Here is a 22,991-nt window from a genome sequence, read left to right as displayed (position 1 = left end):
TCTGCGTTTCTTTCTTTGTAATGAACTAATCTCTAACAAGCCAGGACGTGATTGTGTTCAGTAGAAACAGATCAATGGCAACATTTAGCCTAAAGGTTTTATGAGATTGATCAGGAAGTTCGATTTAGATTTAAAGGCACTGTAGTCATATTTAATTTTATTTCTCTCCGTACTTGAGTCTCTTAAACAGGGACCTTCAATTGGACAGGAACGGGACACTGAAGCAAATTGTAATGGATGACGTAATGGCTTACCCAGAAGCATTTTGTGGGAATTGATTTCTTCTAGGTATCCATCAGCCAGCATTTTAGTGTGAAGGGAATCTTCAAACAGGTAAAACAAAAATTCCCGTTGGTTTCAAACCTGACTGCTAGATTAATTTTTCACTTTGGAGAAAATTTTCATTACCTTTAAAATTCAGACTATATCAAATATTGTTTCAGCCATTGAAGAAAGTGCAGTAAGCTGAGAGCATTGTGCAAGGAGAGGACTTTGGAGGTGAATTTTGGGAATTTTGGGGTCCCAGGTGGAATCTGGGTTTCCAGGTGGGATTTGTGGAAATGGAGGGTGGAATTTTGAGGTGAATTTGGGGTATTTTAGGGAATCCAAAGTGGATTTTAGCCTGAATTTTGGGCGTTCCAGGTGGTGGTTTGAGGAATCCAAGGTGGGATTTTGGGGTGAATTTAGGGGGAAATTTTGGGGCTCCCAGGCGGAAATTTGGGGAGAATTTGTGGAATTTTGGGCATACCAGGTGAATTGTGGGGTGAATTTCTTGGATTTTGGAGGGCCCTGGGTGAATTTTGGGGTGAATTTGTGAGATTTTGGGGCATCTGGGTGGTTTTGAGGGAGATTTGAGGGATTTTGGGGGTGCCAGCTGGATTTTAGGGTGAATTTGGGGGATTTTGGGGCAATTGGGTGGGTTTTGGAGATTTGAGGGAGTTTGGGGGTTGCAGGTGGAGTTTGGGGAGTCTGGATTGGTTTTGAGGAGGATTTGAGTAATTGTGAGGGTTCCTGGATGGGTTTTGGGGATATGGGAGCAGTTTTGGGGGGGTCGCAGATGGGTTTTGGGGTGAAATTGTGGAATTTTGGGTGTCCCGGGTGAGGATTTTGGGGATCCCAGTTAAATTTTGGAGTGAATTCGTGGAATTTTGGGGGTCCCAGGTGAATTCTAGGAGTCTCAGCTGAATATGTGTGGTTAATTTGGGGAATTTTGGCGTTCCCATGTGATTTTTGGGGGGGATTTGGGGTGATTTTAGGCAATGCAAGCTGGATTTTAGGGTAAATTTTGCAGGATCCAGGTGGAATTTTGTGGCTCCCCACTTTTTAAACAATCTTAATTGCAGAAAATTTTAAATTATTGGGCCAATTCCTTCTTTATCTTCTTTTTTTAGGGGATACTGTTTAACTCTGATTGGCTGTTTTCTTTCCTTTAGTTTGATTAAATTAGCAGGTGCATTTTTCACCCTCCCCGGTATATTAGAGGCCCATACTCTAGGAAATATTTGGCTCATTATTTTTTCACTAATTTCTCCCCCAGTTTCAATCATTGTTAATATTAAACTTAACATTTTTTACGTATTTTTTACCATTTACCTTCAGAGTAATATTCCCATTTTTTTTTAAATGTTAAGGTTGCTTGCAATTGTGCTAATAAATCTCTCCCTAGGAGCAGGTCGGGGGAGTTGGGCATACACAGAAACTTATTAATCCCCCATTGTTTTTCATATTTATACTTTAAAGGCTTACAGAAGTTTGCTTTTTCAGTTTGGCTAGTTGCCCCTTTTTACCATTACATACTTATTTGGCACAGGCATTAAAGCTTTATTTAAGACTGAATATGTTGCCCCCGTGTCAACTAAAAATTCCACCTCCTTCTCTTCTTTCTCTAGCTTCATTTTTATAACTAGTGGATCTGCTGGGGAAAGATTCACCTGTCTTCTTCAGTCTTCTTCGTCTTCTTTTACATGTGTGATCACCACCCCCTTTTTTCTTGTGTTTTTCTTTCTCTGGCGTTTAGTTTTGGGCACTGATTTTTCTAGTGACCAAATTTTTTGTAAATTGCACACTGGTCTCTGCCCAGCGCTGCCTGCATGGTCCTTGTCCTCCTTTCCCTTTCTCCTCTTTTACAACTCTTACTAGTTTCCTCACTCTTTGCTTCTCTCTCTCTTCTCAGTTGCTAAAAAGTTTTCATTCCTCATCTAATAGAGCTTCTCAGTTCCCCCCATCCGGTCCCCGGAGCTTTTGAAGTTTACATATGATGTTTCCTGTAGACTGCCCTAAAAACAAATTTATTAGTTATTGTATTCTTACTTCAGACTTAGGGTCTAATGATGTATGGCATCACATTCCTTAAGCGATCCAGGAATTCGGATGGAGACCCTGTTTGATTGCATATAGAGTTGACCAATTTATTATTTTAGGAATAGTTTTCTTCATTTTTCGTACTATCCACTCCTGGTAGCTTTTTAGCTTTTTCATTTTTGCTGCTCTATTTGGGTCCCATTTGGGAACTTGGAGTGGAAAATATTCCTTTACATCTTGTTGTGCCCTACAGAAGTCTTTTGCCACATCCTTTTATCAAAACTAGCTCTTTCTTTGTTTCAGTTAGAGCATTCATTCAGCAGTAACTGCATATCGCCCTAATCAGGGTTCTGCTGTTTTATTATGAATTGTAAACGTTTGGCAGTGTCTGTTGGATCACTGCTAATTTTTGGCAACTTTTTCTCAAGCCTTTAGATGGATAGTTGAGAAGGGTACCTTTACCTGTGATCTCTCCCCCTGTTGTTTGTTTTCTAGTTTTGGATGAGATTGGGCTACTAGGGGGTGTTTTAGGGGGTGTTCCTGTTTCTTCTGAGCTCTCATTTTCCTCCCGTCTCCTAGGGGGAGGTTTAAATAGATCTATTAGATCTTGTTCTTGTGTAGTTGTGCGGTAAACTTGATTAGATTTCGTGCATTTTTGGCCGGTGCTGCAGGAGGAGTTTTAGTTTACCTTTATTAGCTGCCTTATAATTATTTTCAAAAGATAATACCAGAGGATCAGAGGGAGGTCTAGTCCCACAGTCTGTCTGCCACTCGGGATGATTCTTTAGAGTAAAAAACATATTTGCCTAAGAGACTTCACCCATTTGCCTTCTCTTCTCAAAAACAACATTAATTGTAACAAGGTATCATAATTCAAATTCAAAATCATAATTCAAAGTTCCAGTAGGTGGCCATTTTACTCTATCATCTCATTTATAAAGTGGCCACTACTGGCCACAGTCCTTCAAAAGTACTTTTTACATTTACTATCTTTCTTCAGTGGGCTAAAGCACACCCTAGTGGACTAGCCTTAGGTAGCTCTTTACTATTTTTCCTCTCTCTATTGAGGCTCAGTATTTCCTTTTTTTTTTCCCTTAAACAACCACTTTTCTGCCCTTATTTATGGATTTAAATAGATCGGGCACTCTTAGTCCTAAGCACCTTAAGTTTATAAATTTTTAAGAGTTAAGCCTAAACTACACAGGGAGAAGGACTCCTTTTGTTTGTCTAGGCAAAATGCACACACAGCATCCCTAACGAATTTGGGGAATTTTGGGGATCCCATGTGGGATTTGGGGGGGTCCCAGGTGGATTTTGGGTTTCCCAGGTGGATCTTTGAGGTGAATCTGGTGAATTTTGGGGTGAATTTGTGGAATTTTGAGGGTCCCAGGTGGGATTTGTGGAAATGCAGGTGGAATTTTGGGCTGAATTTTGGGGATTTTAGGGAATCCGGGCTGGAATGTAGGGTGAATTTTGGGGGATTCAGGTGGAATTTTCGGCGTCCCAGATGAGGGTTTAAGGGATTCAAGGTGGGATTTTGGGGTGAATTACTGGAATTTTGGGGATTCAAAGTGGGAATTTTGGGGTCCCAGGTGGATTTTGTGATTCCCAGGTGAATTTTGGGGGTCTCAAGTGTAATCTGGAGTTCCAGGTGGAATTTTGTGCTGAATTTGGTGAATTTTGGGGGTCCCAAATCCACTCCCAAACGCAACTGAGATCCCCAAAATCCTCACCTGGGACCCCCAAATTTACCTGAAAATTTACCCAGACCTCCAACATCCCACCTGAGATCTCCCAAACTTCATCTGGAAACCCCAAAAATCCCCAAAATCCTCAACAAACCCCCCCAAATTCACCCCAAAATCCAGCTGGGATCCCCAAATCCTTCAAATCTACCTCTAAACCCAACCAGAACCCCCAAAGCACAAGTGGGATTCCCCAGTATTTCACCTGCATCCCCCAAAATTCACCCTACATTCCAGCCCGGATTCCCTAAAATCCACCAAATTCACCCTGAAATTCCACCTGCATCTCCCAAAATCCCACCTGGAACCTCAGATTTCACCTGGGACACTCAAAATTCCACAAATTCACCCCAAAATTCACCTGGGAATCACAAAATCCACCTGGGGCTCCAAAATTCCCCAGATTCAGCTAAAAAATCCACCTGGGATCCCCAAAATCCCCCAAATTCACCTGGGACCCCCAAAACCCAACCTGGGACCCCCAAAATCCCCCTAATTCACCCCAAAGTCCTACCTGGGACCCCTAAAATTCACCTGGTAACCCCCAAAATTCCAGAATTTCACCCCAAAATTCCCCTGGGACCCCCAAAATCCACCTGGATCCCCCAAAATTCACCTGGGACTCCCAAATCCTCACCTGAGACCCCCACATTCCTAGAGCTCACCCCAAAATCTCACCTGAAACCCCCAAAATTCCTCAAATCTCCCCTAAAACCTCCCAAATTCACCCCAAAATGCCTCAAATCCCCTCCAAAACACACCCAGACAGCCCAAAATCCAGCAAATTCATTCCAAGACCCATCTGGGACTTCCAAAATCACCAAAATTCACCCGAAAATTAGCCTGCATCCCCCAAAATTCATCCCAAAATTCACCTGGGACCGCCAAAATCCCCCTCAAAATCCACCTGGGATCCCCAAAATTCAGCTGAATACCCCAAAATACACCAAATTCACCTGGGATCCCGAAATTCACCCTAAAATTCAACTGGGACTCCGAAAATTCACCAAATACACCCCAAACCTCACCTGGGATCCCCCAAAATTCCACAAATTTAACCCAAAATTCACCCAGGATCCCCCAAATCTCCCAAAGCCTCCCCAAAATCACCCTGGGATCCCTCAAAACTCACCTGGATCTCCATAAATCCCCCCAACTCCCCCCCCCAAATTCAACTGGGACCCCCAAATCTCCCAAATTCCCCCCAAAATCCACCTGGGAGCCCAGATTCAACCGGGGACCCCAAATTCCACTTGGGATCCCCAAATTCACAGAATTCAAGACAAAATTCCAACTGGGACTCCAATATCCTCTCCTGGAAGTCCCAAAATTCCCAGAACTCAACCCAAACCTCACCTGGAACCCCCAAAGTTCCACCTGGGACCCCACAAACCCCACCTGTGATCCCCAAAGTCCCTCAAATTCCCCCAAAATTCCTAAAATTCACCCAGGACTGCCAAAATCCCCCATATTCACCCCAAAACCCACCTGGGATCCCCCTAAATCCACAAAATCCTCAACTAAACCTGTCCAGGAACCCCCAAAATACCCAAATACACCCTAAAACCCATCTGGGACTCCCTAAAGCCCCTCCAATTCCTTCTCAAAATCCACCTGGGATCCACCAAATTTACCCAAAACTTCACCTGGGTCCCTCACAGAATCCCTCCAATTCACTCCAAAATTCACCTGGGACCGCCCCCCCCCCCCCCCCCCCAAATTCCCTTAAATCTCCCCCAAAACCCATATAGAAACCCGCAAAGCCCACCTGGGACCACCCAAAATCCCCTAAATTCACCCAGACCTCCCAAATCCCACCTGGTGTGATAATTGATAAAAGATTCGTGTTAATCACAAAAGCATTGGGGTTTGTATAAACCAGAATACTAAGCTCTGAAGTGATGCATGGACACTAGATAAAGGAAATTATATGATAAAATAATTCTGTTTAAAATCACCTTGTTATGTTATATTATGTTGTATTATGTTACATTATAATATGTTATGTTTTCCAAATAAGTTGTACCAGCTACCAGCTTGCAAAATCAGATTTCCCAATAGCCCTTCCTGCCTTTGTCTGATCAATACTGCCTATCTCAAAAACCAGACTCCCAGAACTTTGTGGCACATTCCACACCTTGAGATTAGCTCTTGCAGGTTTAAAGTTCTGGATTTATCACTTATTGCTCGTAGCCTTGCATCCCTCACCCTGTTTGCAAGTTCTGGGTCTGTTTATCACAAAGCAGTCTGCCTTTCCTCCCGATTTTTGCAAGCATGGTAAGTGTCAGGCATTCCTCATTGTCTCGGTTTTTGATGAACTATTCCTTACTCTTCAATTCCCTGTCTCAAACATGTCACTTGGGTCTGGAAAAATTCCAAGGTCATCAAAAGTAATTTCCCTTCTCTCTCTCTCTCTCTGACCCATCAATCAAAGCAGCCACGTATAACAACAGGGTATTTATGGGAGGGCTGATTCAATTGGGAAAAACCCCAAAGCCTAAAGCAACAAAACCACCCCAAATTTCCAGCCTGAAACACGCTGCTCCCTGAATGGGAGCACGCAAAACTCGGCAAAGACAGAGAGCAGACTGCAGAGCAGAAAAAGCCAGAAGATGCACTCTGCTTTCATACACTGTCTGATTGCTCACGATCTGTGGGGAATTTCCTTGGGAATTATCAATCACCTTTAATTTCTCCTCTGGAATCATGACCGCCTTACCTTTCTGTGGAAATGTTTCAAGCATCCACGGTTGGCTCAGGGGCTCATCCTCATAGGCCCAGAACAAATCCTGCACCTCCTCCAGCCCCAGTTTCAGGGAAATATGAATACAGCTTATAAATATATGGATACAGTTTTTAAATACAGTTTATACTTCCCTGCAACTAAGTCCCTCACTGCACATCCCCGAAGGGAACTTGCTCCATCTTGTCTTCCCAACAGCACCTTTCTCCCCAGCACAAATCCCACTTCTCACAGACACAAACTAAGCAGACCTAAGGCAATGTTTCCAGGAGTGGATGCAATTCTGAGCTCTCTGTTCCCTGGATTGCTCATCCAAGCACGCCCAGGAATCTCACCTCAGCCCAGACTCTCTGTCCTCAAAGGGAAACACAGCCTGATGGCACACAGCTCTGGCACCCCATTTCCTCTTCCTTTCTTCCCTTTTCCAGCCGACCAGGCTGCTGGAAATGGCATTCCCTACAAAGTTCATCCCAGCAAAGAGAAAGAGAGGAACTCATGACTCACTCACACCATGGGCAGGACCAGAGGGGCCCTCGTTGGCTTCAGCTGCTGCAAGGCCAAAGCTTTTGGTAAAGATGGGACTAGTTCTGTGGTTTTTTCCAGTCCTGAAAGAGGGTAGAAAAGGGCACTCTGCCACACATTTCTGCCGCTTGAAGGAATCGACTTGATACTGTCTCAACTCAAGGGTAACTATTTAAACGTTGTATCAAGAATCACAGGGACGTGAGGCTTGGAATTCTCAGCAAGAGCTCAGCTTGGCTACTTCAAGGACTTTTCTCACCCCGGGAACCAAGGGCAACTCAGCATGACCCCTCGGCATTCCCCATCCACCTGCTCCTCCAAGGCAGCATGGGTGCCCCAAATGACATCGGAGCGCCCGAGTCTCCACCCCGTCCTTCCTCAGCCTTTTTTCCTCACCTGTAAAGAAGGCACAGCACTAGTCAAACTGCCGTGAACAGCAGCGCAGCCCTTTATTCAAGCCTTTTTTCCCGTGTACATTCCCCCCAAAATGGGACTCTGCTGACACAAGAAAGGGGGGCAGCCCCCAGAAGAAGGGAGTCACAGCAGAGAGAAAAGAACAGGGTGCAGGATGAATTTGAAAAAAAAAAAACAAAACAAAAAACCAAACCAACCAACCAAAAAAAAAAAACCTGGGATGGGCAGCACAAGAGGGAGGGAATAAAAAAGAACAGACACTGAACAGGACACAGGTATCCCATGGGAAATAATGGCACAGGGAGCACCATGGAGCCACCGAGAATAAAAAAGGAACACGGGTGAGGCACGGAGAAGGATGGACAAAAAGAGAGAGTGCCAAACACACAGCAAGGACTGAGGGATACAGAGACAAAGAGGGAAACAAGGACCCAGAGAGGAAACGGGCACTGCAAGTGCCGGGGTGGACAAAGACGGGCAAGGAGCAGCACAGGGATGGAGACAGAGAGGCACAGCCAGCAGGACAGAGGCTCACCAAGAGAGGGGAAAAGTCAGGGAGGAGCACTGGGCAGCAGGTACACACAGGTACAGGCAAAAGGACAGTGAGAGGGACAAAGAAATACAGTCACGATGCAGGACAAAGGGAAAAGGAGAGGAGGAAAGAAGGAGATGCGGGCAGGGAGGGAGACAAAAAGCAGGACAGAACAGAGAGAGGGATTGAGCAACGTTTATTAAATAGATTGAGGATTTATTCCTTAAAAGAAAAAGAACAAGAGAGGGTAAAGTAGTGAAGGGGAACGGGAGGGGGAGCACACAAGACAAGATGCACCTGTACAGGTGTCATCAGCAAAAAGAACCAGGCTGTATTCTTCTGGATTTGAAACTTCTCAGTACAGAGCTGATGGACATCTTCCATAGTGGCACAGCCTTTCCCAGACGGCCGCTGGGAGCTTCCTGAAAAGCATCACCAAGGCAGTAGCTGTGGAACAAGACAGTAGATATCAGGAACTCGAAAAACCCTCATCCTCTGAAATGGAAAAGTCAGCAATAAAATCAAATCTGCTTTGCTGGACAGACACTTTTCTATCAAGGGCATTCCTATCTTTTTTTTCTATCCTGAGCAAAGGTTTGGAAAGCTGAGTTTCATGAGAGAGTTGTTTGCTATTTTCATTAGTCTTAACTTAGAGTTTCCCTTCACACCAAAATCAGGAGGTAAACCCAACGTGGCCTTGAAGTGCTGTACAATCCCAGCTAGCCAATCCCCAATTCCCTCAAGATTGGTTTGTTGAACCTTTTCAGGGTTCATTTAGCAAACTTAAAGGTTTGGCAATGTCAGCGTCAAAACAACAAGAAACTGTGAAAAAGAAACTAAACTAAAGCCAGCTAAAAGCAGTCCCTGCTGATGACTCATTAAAACAACTCAGTCACAAGGAGGCAGGACTGATTCCATACTCACCAACCCATCTGGCCAAAGTCAGAGCTCCAATTTAATTCTTACTGCTTCTGCTGCTTTCAATGTCCCAGGAATTCCACCAATAGAGCTACAGCATTTCCCAACTCCTCCAAGACTCCCTCTGTTGCATTTGGGTGCTGGAAGAATATCAAAACCTGGGCCTCCAGGGCTTTACTATCAGGAATGACATCCCTGAATTTGTTCATTTCCTAATATTATCTCTTCCCAACAAAGCACTGGGCATACAAGGAATACAGAAATAGATGTGGTAACCACTCTGGAATTCCTCTGGAATGTTCGAGCTTGGAAAAAAAGGGCAGCTGAGGCTTTTCCTGGTAGTACCCATGAGGTGCTTTTTAACTAAGAGCTCTTTCCCATGGCTTTCCCTGTATCCACCAAAAATCCACCTGTTCATTCCCCAGCTGCTTCCTCTCTCTTCCTTTATGCAACAGAATTTTAATAGGTGAACATTCCCCTCTGGAACAGAGAACCTTTCATTCCAAACCTAATAAAAAAATTAATAATTTCCTTTGACCTTCATTATTAGGATTCCACCGAGAGCTGGTAAATGGAAAAAATGATACTCTCCTGGCTCTTGCTGGATTCCTGGAGCAGGGATTCTTTCCCTCTTTCCCCCGTGGTGCACTACCCCCCACCCCGCCCCCCCTTTTAGAGCTTTGTTCCACAATTTTTGCTTCCCATCCTTGGATCCTTTCCCTCACCTTTCCCTTAGTCCAGGAGCTTCCAGCAGTTCCACACCTTCTTTTCTCCCAACCTGATCATTTCTCCAAGAACAGCTGTGCATTTCCATTCTCTTTTCTCCAACAGTTCCCACCAATCCAGACCTAAAGCTGACACAAGAAACGCTTGGTGCCCACAAATCCAAACCACACCTGGCCATCCCTCAAACAGCAATTCCGAACACACAATCCTGGACAACTGCCTTTCATTCAAACTTAACCTTTAGGACACATCGAATACTTCAAAATTCCCAAGAAACATCCTGTTGCCTTCAGCTCCCAAGAGTTTTTGCTTTGGACTCACACAGATTTAGGGCTTGAAGGATTTCTCTGAAAAAACCTGTCTGGTGCATGCTGGAATCCCCAATCCTGTGAATCCAGAGGGCATTAAAAGCTTAGGCCAACCTGGACCACTAGAAGTTTTTGTCAAATATCCCCCAAATCCTTGGGATAACAGAACCCTCTAGTACTGAACTTTCAGTGTAGTAAAGTCAGGAAATGCTTTGTGCCCAGTGCTGGGCTCTGGAGATGGCTGAGAAAATCCCGACTTCCACAGAGACTGTGATTCCAGACGTTTTGATACATTTTAGCAAACCAAGAAATTAATGCTCCCTGCTCCTTAAGGACATCATTCTCTTCCATTAGTTAACATTTTCTCTCCTATTGGGAGTGGATTTTTCCCTTCCCATGCTAATTCGTCCCTATCTTTAGGAGTTTTAGGTCCCTGGGAGGGATTTTTCAACACAGATACCGAGGCTTTGGGAACCTTCTTTATCTGTTGCTTTCTGGAAAAACACTCTGTAATCCATAAATGCCACAATCCAGATGCTCAACTTCAACAAGACATCCTTTTTACCTAAAGACATTCTTTCTGAACTCTTAGATCTTTCCAAGTTTTACCCCCCAAATTCCCCTACTTTTTCAACACTGATTGATTCCCTCAGTTTTACTTCCAAGCAATTCTTTAAGAACATGGAGCTTTTCTCAAGATTTATACCTCCACATTTTCCCTACATGCTCATGGCTCATCACCTCATTTTTCCCTCAAAGTTTTCATTCTCTATCCCAGAGATTTTGTGAAGTGTTGCCTCCAAAATTTTCCCTACCTGGCCACTACCGAGTTCCTTATTTTGCCTGCAAAATAGTCATTCTGTCCCCCTCAGATTACATCAACTTTTACCCCTAACTTTTTTGCTGTACAATATTGATTAAATCTTTCCTACCCCAAAAATGTGCATTCTGTCCCCTAAATATCACCCCAGGCTTTTCCTCAAAAATGCCATACAGATAAACTCAGATATAGTCCCCAAATTCCCATTTTCCTACACAAACCATTCTTGTGGCCCCTCTCAATCACCCCAGGCTTTTAGCTAAAAATGTCATCTCTGTCCAAACTAGCCCAGGTTTTTCCAGCTAGGAACTGCAGGGAATTTGGGCAGGGGAATGACATCAGGGAATACCCGTAAATTCAAAAGCAGAAAGAGACAAACGTATCAGAAAACATTTCTGCAATCAATCAATTAATTAGTTAATGAAGGAATGGCTCATGGCAGGGTGGAGATGAAGTTATCCCAAAGGGAGTGATAGAACAAACGTTCCTGTAGGACCTTTTGGGATCTGCTGGGCTGAAGTAGGAAACTTCATAGTCATTCTTCTTTCCAGTGACTTTTCCAACAAACTCAAAAGCTGACAAGCCCAAAGGCTCTGGAACCAAACGATCTTCCCAGGGATGCTGCATTTCAAGCACTTTCCCAGCAAACACTCCCAACCAACTACAGAGGCACCACTGGAGCTCCTGCTTGGGGCTGGGACAACTGTAGGACAGCAGTGACCAGAAACCACTGGCACAGCCAAACACCACAACTCCATCATCCCCAAGGAACTCTGGCATTTGCCTCTTCACCTCCACCCTCTACCAGCAGACACAGGTAGGACTGGGCTGTCAGAAATATCATTCCCTAGGCAGTTATCCCAGCAGAGAGAAAGAGTTCCCGGGAACACGATCACGACACTTCGCCTCCAGCTGTCTCAGCCCGGACTCCACGCAGCACTCAGCGACAGCTGGAAGCGGGGAGCAGGAATTCTCCCTGGGAAGCCGGAATTCTCCCTGGGAAGCCGTGCCCGGCAAACCGAGCCCCCTGCACCTCTCACCTTCCTGTCAGAGAGAGCAGCTGCCTCCTCCTGCTGGCTGCTCCCGGCTGCGGGCAGGGAGGCGGCTCAGGCAGCTCCGCTGACTGTTCTTTCTCCCTCGATGTATTTGCGTTTTCCTCCATTTCCCCGGGCCGGAGGGGAGCTGGAGGAGGCAGCAGAGGGGCAAGGAGCCTGGCCTGATTGGCTTCTTGTGTGCGTGTCAGTGAGCCAGGGGTGGGGCAAGGACTCGTACTGGAGCTGTTGCCTTTTGGAGCCATTTTAGAGGTGTGATCCTAGAACATTTTGGGGGAGGCTATTTCCCAAATTCCGTTTGCAGCTGAATCTCACTGGAAAGCCCAGTTCAGCAGCCCAATACCCCAGGTGAATAGACTTTTGATAGCGATGAAGGGACACGGCAGACACCAACCAGCAACAAGGGGACACTTTAAACACTCGCCTGAAACTTTGCTGCAATTGTTAACACCGGCACCAGGGGTTACAAATTACTCCCTGATGTGCTCAGCAGCACGGCTGACTTAGAGGAAGAATCCTGGCCACTGTATGAGTAACACCATCAGTATTACTTAGCTAAAAATAGATGACAAAAATGCAAATGTAATGAAATTAAAAGGAGCTCACATAAGAAGGGAAGAAGAAAAAAAACACCTGCGGAGCCCAAAACCAGAAACACTGTATCAGCGTGCACCAACACCTCGATCTTTTTAAATTTAGATTTTTTCTTTCCATTTGAGTTCATCCCCAACAGCTGTCTAAGAAATAATGTTATTAAATGTTTGTTTCTATTGGTACACTTGGTGAGAATTGTTACTATTGGTACAAATTAGTGAGAATTTGTTATTGCTCAGTTTTCATGGCTTTAGCCACACTTGTGGAGATGTAGAATAAGCACTTGGATTCCTCCAGGCACATAATGGGCAACGAGTGTCATAAGCCCCCTGTGGATAAACTGCTGTTCTGCAGATCTGCAGTGGTGCTGAGTTTTGCAGATCGGTTGAAGGGTTTAACCACCTTCCCTGTGGGGAAGGCTGATGGACTCCTTAGTACAGTGCTGTGGTGATGGCACTCCCTTCTTTGTTTCTGTCCTTTGTGGACACAAGCCAGTGGAAAAGCAAGGCCCCAAAGCAGCCAGGACCCTTCTTGAGAGGCCACCAGCAGTGCCCCCCTTTCAGCAGCAGTGCTGAACATACCCACCCCTCCTCTCCCAGCCCTGGCCAGTGCTGCAGCAGGCAGAAGAGGGAGCTGCCTCCAAAAAATGGAATTTTGGCCCAGCTCCACCAGGTACCAACCTCTTGCTCCGCTAGGCAATGTGCCTTCACATGAAAGAGAAGTCCCCAGTGGACGGGCCTTGCAGGCTCTTTGCAGTGGGAGCAGCCCCTCCTGCTTTTGTTCTGGTGGCAGCTTGGTTCCTCCCTGGGCAGAGACTGGTGCTCCCAGGGCGAGCACTCCCAGTGGCACGGCCAGCTCCGCAGTTAAAAAACGACCACATGCCCACAGAGAGAACCACGGAGAGGTAAGAAATGCTCCAACAGGCAAGGCTGGTTTGAAGAGGCGTATCCTGGGCATTGCTTTGCCACCTCCCATAACCCAGTTCTGCAGCCAGGAGGCCACTGCGGTCTGTAGCAACCACTTGGTGCACATGGGACCACTCAGGGAAGGCAGCCAGAGCAGTGTGGAGGCTGAAAGCCTTTCAGCAAAAGAGTCTGCCTCTCTCCCCTGGAGAGAATGCCCTTAGGCACTCCCTCTCTTAGTGCTGCTTCTGACATGCCTCCCTGTTCTACGTAAATCAATGGTACCCTACTCTGCCCGGGAGTGAGCACAGAGGAGGACGTGCCTGTGCCTTGAGGGCATCCTCCTCAGGATGCTTCTCTAGAAGGTCACGGCACTCCACCACTGCCCAAGGCCCTGCTGTGACAGAGCAGGACATACTGGGGACCCACAAATGCTATGAGGTCCCGAGACACTTAGCAGGACAGCCACCTCATGTCACACCCACAGTGGAAGGGCGGCAGGAGCTAAGAGTACAGGACCGGGTCATACTTTGTTCCAAGGCAGGTAATTCCCCAACATTTTTCCTTATTATTTTAAGCTCCAACAGTATTGAAACCTTTGTGTTTCTCTGTGTTTAATATACAATCTTCCAGTGAGTTGGCTGCTCACAGTTTTTCTCCGTTTCGCCACAAAACCGATTGTAAGTTGTTTTTGGATCAAATCCCAAGATCTCCCTTTCCTCGTGGATTCGGAAGGAAAATGTTGAAACTGAGGTGCCTATAAAATATCTGTGGGAAAAAAAAAAAAAAAATCAAAGAGGGTTTGGGGAGAGGGGGGAGTTTTTAAAATGCAAGTACTTAGATTTCAGTCCAATGAACTTCACTGTTCAGTGAAATGATAAAGAAATTATCATATATATACACACAATATAACTATTATACATCTACTATACACATTTCAATTATATAATTGATTATAATGTCTTACACAATTTGTAAACAACTATGGGCCAAAAAACCATATTCAGTTTTGTGACAGTGACATTAAGCTTTGGCTGAAATAAGTCAGGTTTGCTACCTTGCATGTGCACAAATCCACTGGTCAATCACAGCCAAGCCCCCATCCTTATAGAGTTCCAGCTCTTCCAGAGAGGGTTCAAACCTCACCATCTCAGGCAGCAGTTTCTTGAGCAGTTCGATCTCTTAAAAAACAGGAAGGATACAAATTTATCTCTACATTATGAAGAGCAACTTGCTGCTGCCACATAATGTGTTTGTTTAAGGGAACCCTGGATGAACAGTTACAGAGCAAGTGACACCAAAATCAACCACCAAATTTTACAATACAGTTGCCAAAATTCCCAGCATTGCAGGCAGGGAGGGGAGCCAGTGGTAATTGCTGCACTTGTTGTCAAAAGTTACCAATCCTGAAGTGCCTGTGATCTGCCTACCTTCCTCAACAGCATCAGTGGCTACAAAAACTTTTTCAAGTTTAAGCATCTCCAAGAGGCTGCGGATTTTCTTTACTGCTCCTTGCAGGGAAGGCACATCTTCTCTGTGACCCCAAATGAAGTCTCTCCTTCTGAGATGAACCCCAAGGTATGGGCCACCTAGAGCTGTGGCCATCTTAACCTATGAGAGAAAGATCAAAATTTTAAAACTTGAGAGCATCACCATTCACACAGAAAAGGCTAAGGCACAGAATCACTCTATTTTTAAGTATGGACTGAACTAGTTTGGGACACTTGTTGCAACATTTAGATCCCGGGTGGCCTCCATCATGCAAGAGAAACTGGAGTGCTAAATTTTTGTAAGCAAAAATTCCTCTCCTTGACCAAATACAACCTCAACTGTAAGGTGGCAGCTGAACTTTACACCCACACATAGTGCTGAAAACAAGAAGAAATTCAAGTTTCCTTTACTGAACACGTGGACAGACTGTGTTAGAACTTGTCACACTGAGAGAAGGGTCACAAGGAACATGCGTGTCCACCTCGATGCGAGCAGAAGAGTGTCACCCACACGGAGCCTCCAACACGCCCTGCAGCACACAAATGAAGCATCTGTTACAATCTGTAACAGATTGTTAAGGATTTTACCTTCATCTGCGTCCAGTCCTCCTTGTACTGAGTCCTGTCTGCCTCATCAGTGGATTGAAGGTATTTCTTCCTGAACTCGTCTCCCACCATGCGGAGGTGCTCAGCGAACACCATGCTCCGACGGGTCTATTGGAATAAGAGCAGACACTGAGTCAGAAAAAGAAGAGCTAAAAATGAGTAGATGGAGACAGTTTCACACACACAGCACTTCCAGGATGCAGTTACTCCTGCAGTACTCTAAGTAACTATTTCTAACCTTTTATCCAAGCTTTAATAGTTAATTTCTAATTACCACCACATTTATAACCAGCGGACTCACCTGCCCCTGCAATACACAGGTATAGGGACGACACTGCAGTTATTTACACAACAGAACACATAAAATACCAAATTAAACACCCTAGCAATATACCTCATGTTTGGAAACAAAAGCTGGGCAAACACTTAAGTGTGCAAAACACCTCTAAGAATAAAATCTGCTTTAAAAATATTAGGCATCTAGCCACAGATACGCCTATGAAATTCAGTGGAAAAGTGATGAAAAAGGAATTATTTCCTTAACCTGTGAATAATAATCTCTAAGATTCTATGATGCAGTTACCACTGCACACAGCCATAAGTGACCTTTTTATTAACAGGCAAAAGAATGAAGGAAATCCCACTTTCTCCCTTTTTGTCTGCAAAGAAACAGAGAAGACAGGTCCCCTGCTTCTCAGGGGTGCGTGGGGAAAAAAAGAAGAGGCTCCAGACCCAAGCTGTAGTGAGTAAACTTCTGTTTGGACATCAGGTTTTTAAATGTTTAAAGTGCCACTGCTAAGAAATGTGTGTTATGGAGCCATGTGGATTTCATATCTACTTTTACAGGTCAAGTCATACTCAAATATGGTAGCTGGGTTGTATTTCTTTCTTTGAGAGGTCACTCTCAATGAATAATTCATGTCTAGCAAGCTGCTGTTTGGTCCACTTCTGAAAACATGCCATATTCCCAAGTGAACAGTCAGATGCTTACAAGACTGAGGTCCGGGTAATTTGTTTTGTCATATCATGAGAGTCAGTTTCTCTTAGGAATTTTAACTATATCAAGCACTCCATATCATGTTCCATTTTCCTGTGTCCGAACTGTAGCATTTTCTTAAAACCTTTATGACAGGAATTATTTCACCATAGACCTTTGCCTTGAAACCCATGGGAATTTTGCCTTTGAAGCCAATGGGGAGGGATTTGGGACACTAACGAGCACTTTACAGAATTATTTTGAAAAGACTAATCTTGAGGTTGACTAGATAGGAAAGTGCTCCCTTCTGATTGTAGATGTGCTGTACAGAGGAGGTCCTTTTAATCACCATGCCCTGCAGCACTGGGCCTTTAGGCACAAGACAGCAAGATGAATTCCTGTGTCACATTAATCCACAGCAGTCTGAAAGCCACGTTAGTACAAATTGCTGAAACAGAAGACACAAGTTACTGTCAAGACAAGAAATCCAAGGCAAAACTGAAGCACACACTAGTTATTGAATTTTTTAGCAGAGCCAAGTAAAAAGTCTAGACAAGCTATTCATAAAATACTCACATTCCAATAATCTTTCCCTCCGTAGTGGTCATGAAGAAGGTTTTCAGCTCTGTCTAACATCACTGACCTATTGAAAATCGTAAAACTGAGTGCAGTTCCCTTAGGAACAGAATTTACATTATGACGTTTCTTTACATATTTGGTAGGATAAAGCACAGACTATGATCTGGTTGCAAAGGGGGCATGGGGAATGAGGGACAGGCTCCTGTGAGGCAAATTCTAGTTGTCTCCAAGGTGAATTGTGACCCACAGTCTGCTGGGGAGAGAAGGGAACCACACCACTCCTGGTGCCTGCTCTCTTCCTTAATAAATGGTACCCTGACTCTGAAAATTAAACACTAACAAGCATTAACCACGCCTCACAGTCCTTGCAGTAGCTGCTACAGGAGAAACAAGATTTGTGACAGCAGGAGTGATCCAAAGGGGAGAAGTGACAATGTGACAAAGTGACAATGCTCAGCCTCAGAGCACATGAAAGCCTCTGGGACGAAGCAGAAGATCATGAAAACAGAGAAGGTATTTTCCACGTGTAGAACAAAGTGTCCTACAGTAAAACAACAGATCAAAGAATACAGAGACCTTATCAAAATGTGAGGTAGTAGCCAGCAACTTGTGCTTCTCATAAACAAACACAGCTCAGGATTGTGTACTGGAAACGTAACTGCACTATTCAAGTTCTAAGAAGCAGAAGAGATTTTCAAAGTTTCAAGTATCCCAGAGCACAAGAGATGTAGACATAGTTTGTAAGCACACCAATAAGCAAACACACAGAGAAATGCTTCTGCTAAAAGGGATCAAGGTCATTACCTGCATCTCCTTCTACTAAAAAGAGAGGAAGCAAATAACCAATCAACTTGGGATTATCACTGCTGATAATCAGCTGGACACCTCCACAGAAGGCTTTAAATCACCCGGAAAACACACTAGATTGTGCTGGTGAAGAAGCAGCACTGCATCTAACAGGAAGATTTGAAGTAAATGAGGTTACTAATCCAAAGGCATTGAGAAGCTTCCTTGAAGTGACCACACTTGAAGGGTAAAAACCCAGCCCTAGGACCACACAACTGGTCGTCCAGTCAGAAGGGCAATATGGGAGATCAGAGCTCTGAACAATCAGAGTAGTTCAAAGACACTGGCACACATGAAGATAAGGGACATCTCACTGGCATTGCCTAACAAAATTTCCTGACAGCTTTCATTAAAGGCCTTTAGGAAAACTTGGCATAGAAAGGTTCTTGCCTGGATTAAAAAAAAAAAAAAAAAGAAAAAAATGTTTAGAGACAGGGATAAATGTATGGTTCTCATTGCAGAGGGAGGTCAGAAGTGGAAGGTCTCTTCACCATATTCTTAAACAACCTATAGAAGGGCATGAAATCAGGTCACACAGCTTAACGATTATTTTAAATTCCTCAGAGCAGCCAAGGCCAACTATGAAGAATTAGAGAAGACTGATCACTGGCCAATAAAGTGGCAGATGAAATCTAACATAGGAGTGAATGTAGTAAAAAAAGAAAAAAACAACCTGGCTTCATCTAGTAACTAAAGTTTCTTGATGGTCAGGAATGAGGACAGTTTGATGCAAACATCAAGGTAATGCTCAGAGATCAAAATAAGGAACCTGTGTGTCAAGAATTAGCAGAAAAAGAAGAAAGCACTTGACAGAGCAGGTCATTTGTACTGCAATGTAACAGGTTTATCCACACTCTGTGTGCAGGGTTCTGCTGAACTGCAAACATTTGGAGATTGGCAGTGGTGACAACCAAAGGCATGGAATGGCTTTCACATGGAGAATAACGGAGCCAGGACTCTTCCCACTGCAGAGGAGACTACTGAGGGGGAATATGCAAGAGGTGTAAAAATCACATGTGGTATGGAGTAGAATATGGAACACTTGATGGCTCAGCATCTCTTCCATTGCATGATCTAGGGGATATTTGATGCTACTTTGGAGGTAGAAGTCACAAAAGCTGCCTGAGAGAGAATATAAAGGAGCTCAAAGGTATTTGCTCTTAGGTTTTAGCACTGCAATCTTTAACTTAACTTACAGTTAAGTGTTTCTTACAGTGCAAATCCCTTTTGTAATGATTTTAACAGAGTGCAATAATTCAGTGATGAAGTATCTCAACAGTGGGACACAGCCTTTAAATTCCCCCTGCCCTTCCCACCCAGCAATGGGGTTGTACAACAATAATACAACAGTAAATAGTTATACAAGGCAACTCACTGTGCTGAGGTGTTCTTCAGAAGGATGGGAGCCACAATAGAGGCAGATCCTTGCACAGACAAGCAAGAGGCATTTAGGCCTCGTGTTTCCTCATAACCCCAGAACCAGCCCCTAAGATGGAACACAAAGGATTGGTTCACTGACTTGTATTTTAAATTAATGACATATACAGAACAAAACATCCTAAAAAAACCCACATATGATACAAATAAACCAGTCGCCTCCTTTATGCTGCTTTTATGTGGAGCAACAACTATATAGAATTAGATCTTCTCATACCAATACAACATTTTATTATTGCTCAGTTTTTCAAAAACAAAGTGAACTCCAAGCAGATATTCACAGCAGGCAAGTATCTCTCTGAATACAACTGAAAAGACCAGAAGGACTGCTCGATGTTACCTGTAGTAGCCATGTTTGTCTTTGGAGTACATCAGCTGATCAATGCACGGCCTTTCATCTATTTTTTCTTCCCATGTTCCTTCTTTCCACCCTTCTGCGTAGCCTTGCAGCACATAAATCTGTTCAATAAAGGGCCCACCCGACTCTGAGCAGAAAGCAAAGCAAAGGATTTGTAAGCATGAAAACCTATACCATAAAGGTATGACCAAGCATCAGTTGCAGTTAAAAATCCTCTAGAAATGCTAATATTACACGACTCTCTCTTCTGTGTTTTCCCTATAAAAAAGGAAAGGAAGTTTTGTGTGAGCCAGAAAAGCTCAAATGGTCAGACAATGTAACCACCTGCTATCCCACCCAGCTCTGTGTGATTTAATGTACCAAACACAACGGAATCACTGTCAGCTGGGTAAAACACACCACGAAGCACACAGGTTTTCAGTGCTGTATGCACTGTTTTTCACTGGTTTTCAGTGCTGTAAGCAGCTGCCACAGGAGGAGTGCCTCCAAGAAAAATGCCAAATACAAGCCTTTCCTCCCCTAAATTTCAGAGTTTCTACATGCATTTTCCTGAAAGGCAGGAAATGGCTTTCCCTTCAGAGCTCTTTGCAGAGGTGTGACGTTTGGTGGCCTTTATTTCCTTTGCTGAATAAGCCTATGACACTGCCACAGATTTGAACATTTGGTGATTAACGTGGCATTAAATCCTAAAGGAACTTACTTCACTTTCTTATGGAAAGCCATTCTCTTGGACACAAAAAGCAAGGGGTATTTCAAGTATGTGCAGCATCAACGACGAAAAAGTAAGTTCAGGGAAGAACCCGCTTTACAACTTTTACTGTCCAAACACAACACCCAAAAAAAGATGGCTTGTCTGTACTTCAACAAGCTGCCTCACTCCTTATGGTCCTGTCGTTATGATCAAAACCACACAGAAATACCACAGGTGAATTTCACCACAGGCATTAATTGCCTGCCTTCAGGGGTTGCAGAAGTCAAGAAGACGGCAGTGCTACATCAAACAAGCTGCCAAGTAATTGGGTTACTCCATCCTAGTAGTTGTGTAGCTCAGCAAAACTCCTTCCCACCCCTCCTCTTGACACCTCTAAGATTTTTTTTTTCCCACAGAAAAGGTTAAAAACCCCTATATGGACAAACCTGTTAAGAAATTATATCAAATATTTAGTTAATAGTAGATTGCATGATCCTATATCCCACCTGCAAGAAACTGCTCATATTCGATGACAGGGATGTTCCTATTGAGGCTTGGGATATCAAAAAACTTGGACCAAGGGATCCGGACCTGGAGGATGTCAGGGCTCTGCCAGTGATAAAGATGTCCCCAGGGAGGCAGAACCAACACCCAGTTTTCGCTTTTCCGCAGGGTCTTTAGAAGGGAAGCAACGCGAATGTAGACATCTCTGCGAAGGTTGAACCCTTCGGGGGGGTTTACATCGTACAAAAGGTATCTAAGGAGAACAAAGCAATACCATTATTTCTGGGAGCACATTGAGGTTATTACACGTTTTCCTTTTTTACCCTACAATCTTGTGATGAAACTGTTGGGAAGGAAGCTGTTCCTCTTTTTGAGTTTGAGGTACTTGGAATGGGAAGAAGTATGGTAAGTTAGAGCAGTGTGTCCTGCAGGGACCACTACGGTCTCCTGGCGAGGTAGCACATGCCAGGAGCCTTTCTTGCAGCAGGTCAAAGAGTGAAGAATCTAATGAAAATGCTGAAACCACTGGCATGCCACCCAGGCTAACTCTTGTAAGCTGGACACGAAGGCAGGAGAACACGCTCCAGAGAAGTAGGTGAAAAAAACGCAGCTAGGAGCTGGATGATCCCTGTAGGGTCCCTTCCAACTCAGGATATTCCACCGACGAAAGCCGTCGGACGGCTGCAATGACACCTTCCAAAATCGACCCAAAAAGGCGCCAGCAGGTGAAGGAGATCCTTTACCAGACGATGACCAAGACACGGCGGGGCACCTGCGCAAGCGGACACCGCACGGCGGGGGGAGAGCCCGACGGGCAGCACCGGTCCGGGGCCGGACGCGACGGGGCCGTCACTGCTCACCTGGTGCGGGGGGCGGCGGCGGCGGCGGGCAGCGAGGACACGGCGTGGCCGGCAAGGAGGGCGGAGGGAGGCGGCTCGGAGGCGGCGGCGGGCGGCGGCAGGCGGGCGAGCGTGGCCAAGCCGAGCAGCAGCAGCACCGCGGGGCAGCGGCTGCCGGGCCCCTGCGCCGCCATCCCCCACGCCACGTCCGGGGCGGCGCCGGCCGAGCCCCGGCCCCTCTCGGTCTCTTAGAAGAGGCCGGCGGTGAGGGGCCGCAGGCGGGAGCCTGTGAGGCGATTCAGCTCCTCCAGGATTTGCGCTTCCTTCTGGTACATCTGCGGGAGCAGCGGCCGTCAGCACCGGGCGAGCCGCAGTTCCCGTCGCCGGGGCATCCGGTCCGCCCCATGCCAGACCCCGCACAACCTCCCCGGCCCCAGCGCATCCCGCACCTGCTCCCACTCGGGTTTCGTGTCGTGCCGGTAGCCGAGCAAGTGGCACAATCCGTGGGCTGCGGTCACCTGCGCGGGGTCGGGAGAGCAACACACATATTAGCGACCGAGCCCCGTGCTCGCCTCGCCGCCCACCACACCCGAGCGGGGCTCACCGTTAGAATATCGTCAAAATCCTCCCCGGTTTCGCGGCACTGCTGGTGGATGTATTCCACCCCCAGGAAGATATCCCCCAGGTTGTACTCGTCGCGGCAGCGCGGCCGCGGCAGCTCTCCCGCTGCCACTTGGTGCAAGGGGAAGGAGAGGACGTCGGTGGGCTCCGGGCAGTGTCGATAGTCGCCGTTCAGACGCTGCATTAACGCGTTGCCAGCGCAGACCAGCCCCACGTCGAAGCGGGAGGCGCCCAGGGCGGCACGCAGGGCGCAGACGGCGCGGCGGAGCGGAGCTCGGCGCAGGGGCACAGCGCGCTGTGCGTTCCGCAGCGCCACGCTCATGGCGGCGGCGCCGCCACCCGCGGAGACCCCGCCCACCACAGAGCCCACGAATCGAGACCCTCCGCCCACCGGAAGAGACCACGCCCCTGCGCCGGGACCCCGCCCACCCGTCTATCATCCGTTAATGTCCCCGCCTAACTATTGA

General features: G+C 45.8%; 2 protein-coding genes and 1 long non-coding RNA gene across 3 annotated transcripts; all 3 read right to left on the bottom strand.

Annotated features, from left to right (window-relative positions):
• Positions 1-7,736: 7,736 nt before the first annotated feature.
• LOC148223128 (uncharacterized) lies at positions 7,737-13,349 on the bottom strand. Its single transcript, XR_015804746.1, has 2 exons — positions 12,070-13,349; positions 7,737-10,029 (listed from the first exon to the last, which is right to left on the bottom strand). It is a non-coding gene; the product is annotated as an uncharacterized LOC148223128 (long non-coding RNA).
• Positions 13,350-14,174: 825 nt separating this feature from the next.
• Positions 14,175-22,098, bottom strand: POFUT2 (protein O-fucosyltransferase 2). Its single transcript, XM_088167610.1, has 9 exons — positions 21,925-22,098; positions 21,067-21,317; positions 19,852-19,996; positions 19,450-19,560; positions 17,226-17,292; positions 15,656-15,781; positions 15,008-15,188; positions 14,635-14,758; positions 14,175-14,345 (listed from the first exon to the last, which is right to left on the bottom strand). The coding sequence occupies exons 1-9, from the start codon at positions 22,095-22,097 to the stop codon at positions 14,192-14,194; spliced, it is 1,332 nt and encodes a 443-aa protein (XP_088023736.1). The 5' UTR covers position 22,098; the 3' UTR covers positions 14,175-14,191.
• Positions 22,099-22,100: 2 nt separating this feature from the next.
• Positions 22,101-22,908, bottom strand: YBEY (ybeY metalloendoribonuclease). Its single transcript, XM_014889912.2, has 3 exons — positions 22,508-22,908; positions 22,353-22,421; positions 22,101-22,238 (listed from the first exon to the last, which is right to left on the bottom strand). Exons 1-3 carry the CDS (start codon positions 22,844-22,846, stop codon positions 22,152-22,154), a joined length of 495 nt encoding a protein of 164 aa, XP_014745398.2. The 5' UTR covers positions 22,847-22,908; the 3' UTR covers positions 22,101-22,151.
• Between the last annotated feature and the right edge of the window lie 83 nt (positions 22,909-22,991).

This window comes from Sturnus vulgaris, chromosome 7, assembly GCF_052056855.1.
Source record: "Sturnus vulgaris isolate bStuVul1 chromosome 7, bStuVul1.hap1, whole genome shotgun sequence".
NCBI lineage: Eukaryota > Metazoa > Chordata > Aves > Passeriformes > Sturnidae > Sturnus > Sturnus vulgaris.
The sequence above is the reverse complement of the archived record's forward strand: the minus strand, read 5'-3'. Positions and strand labels throughout refer to the sequence as shown.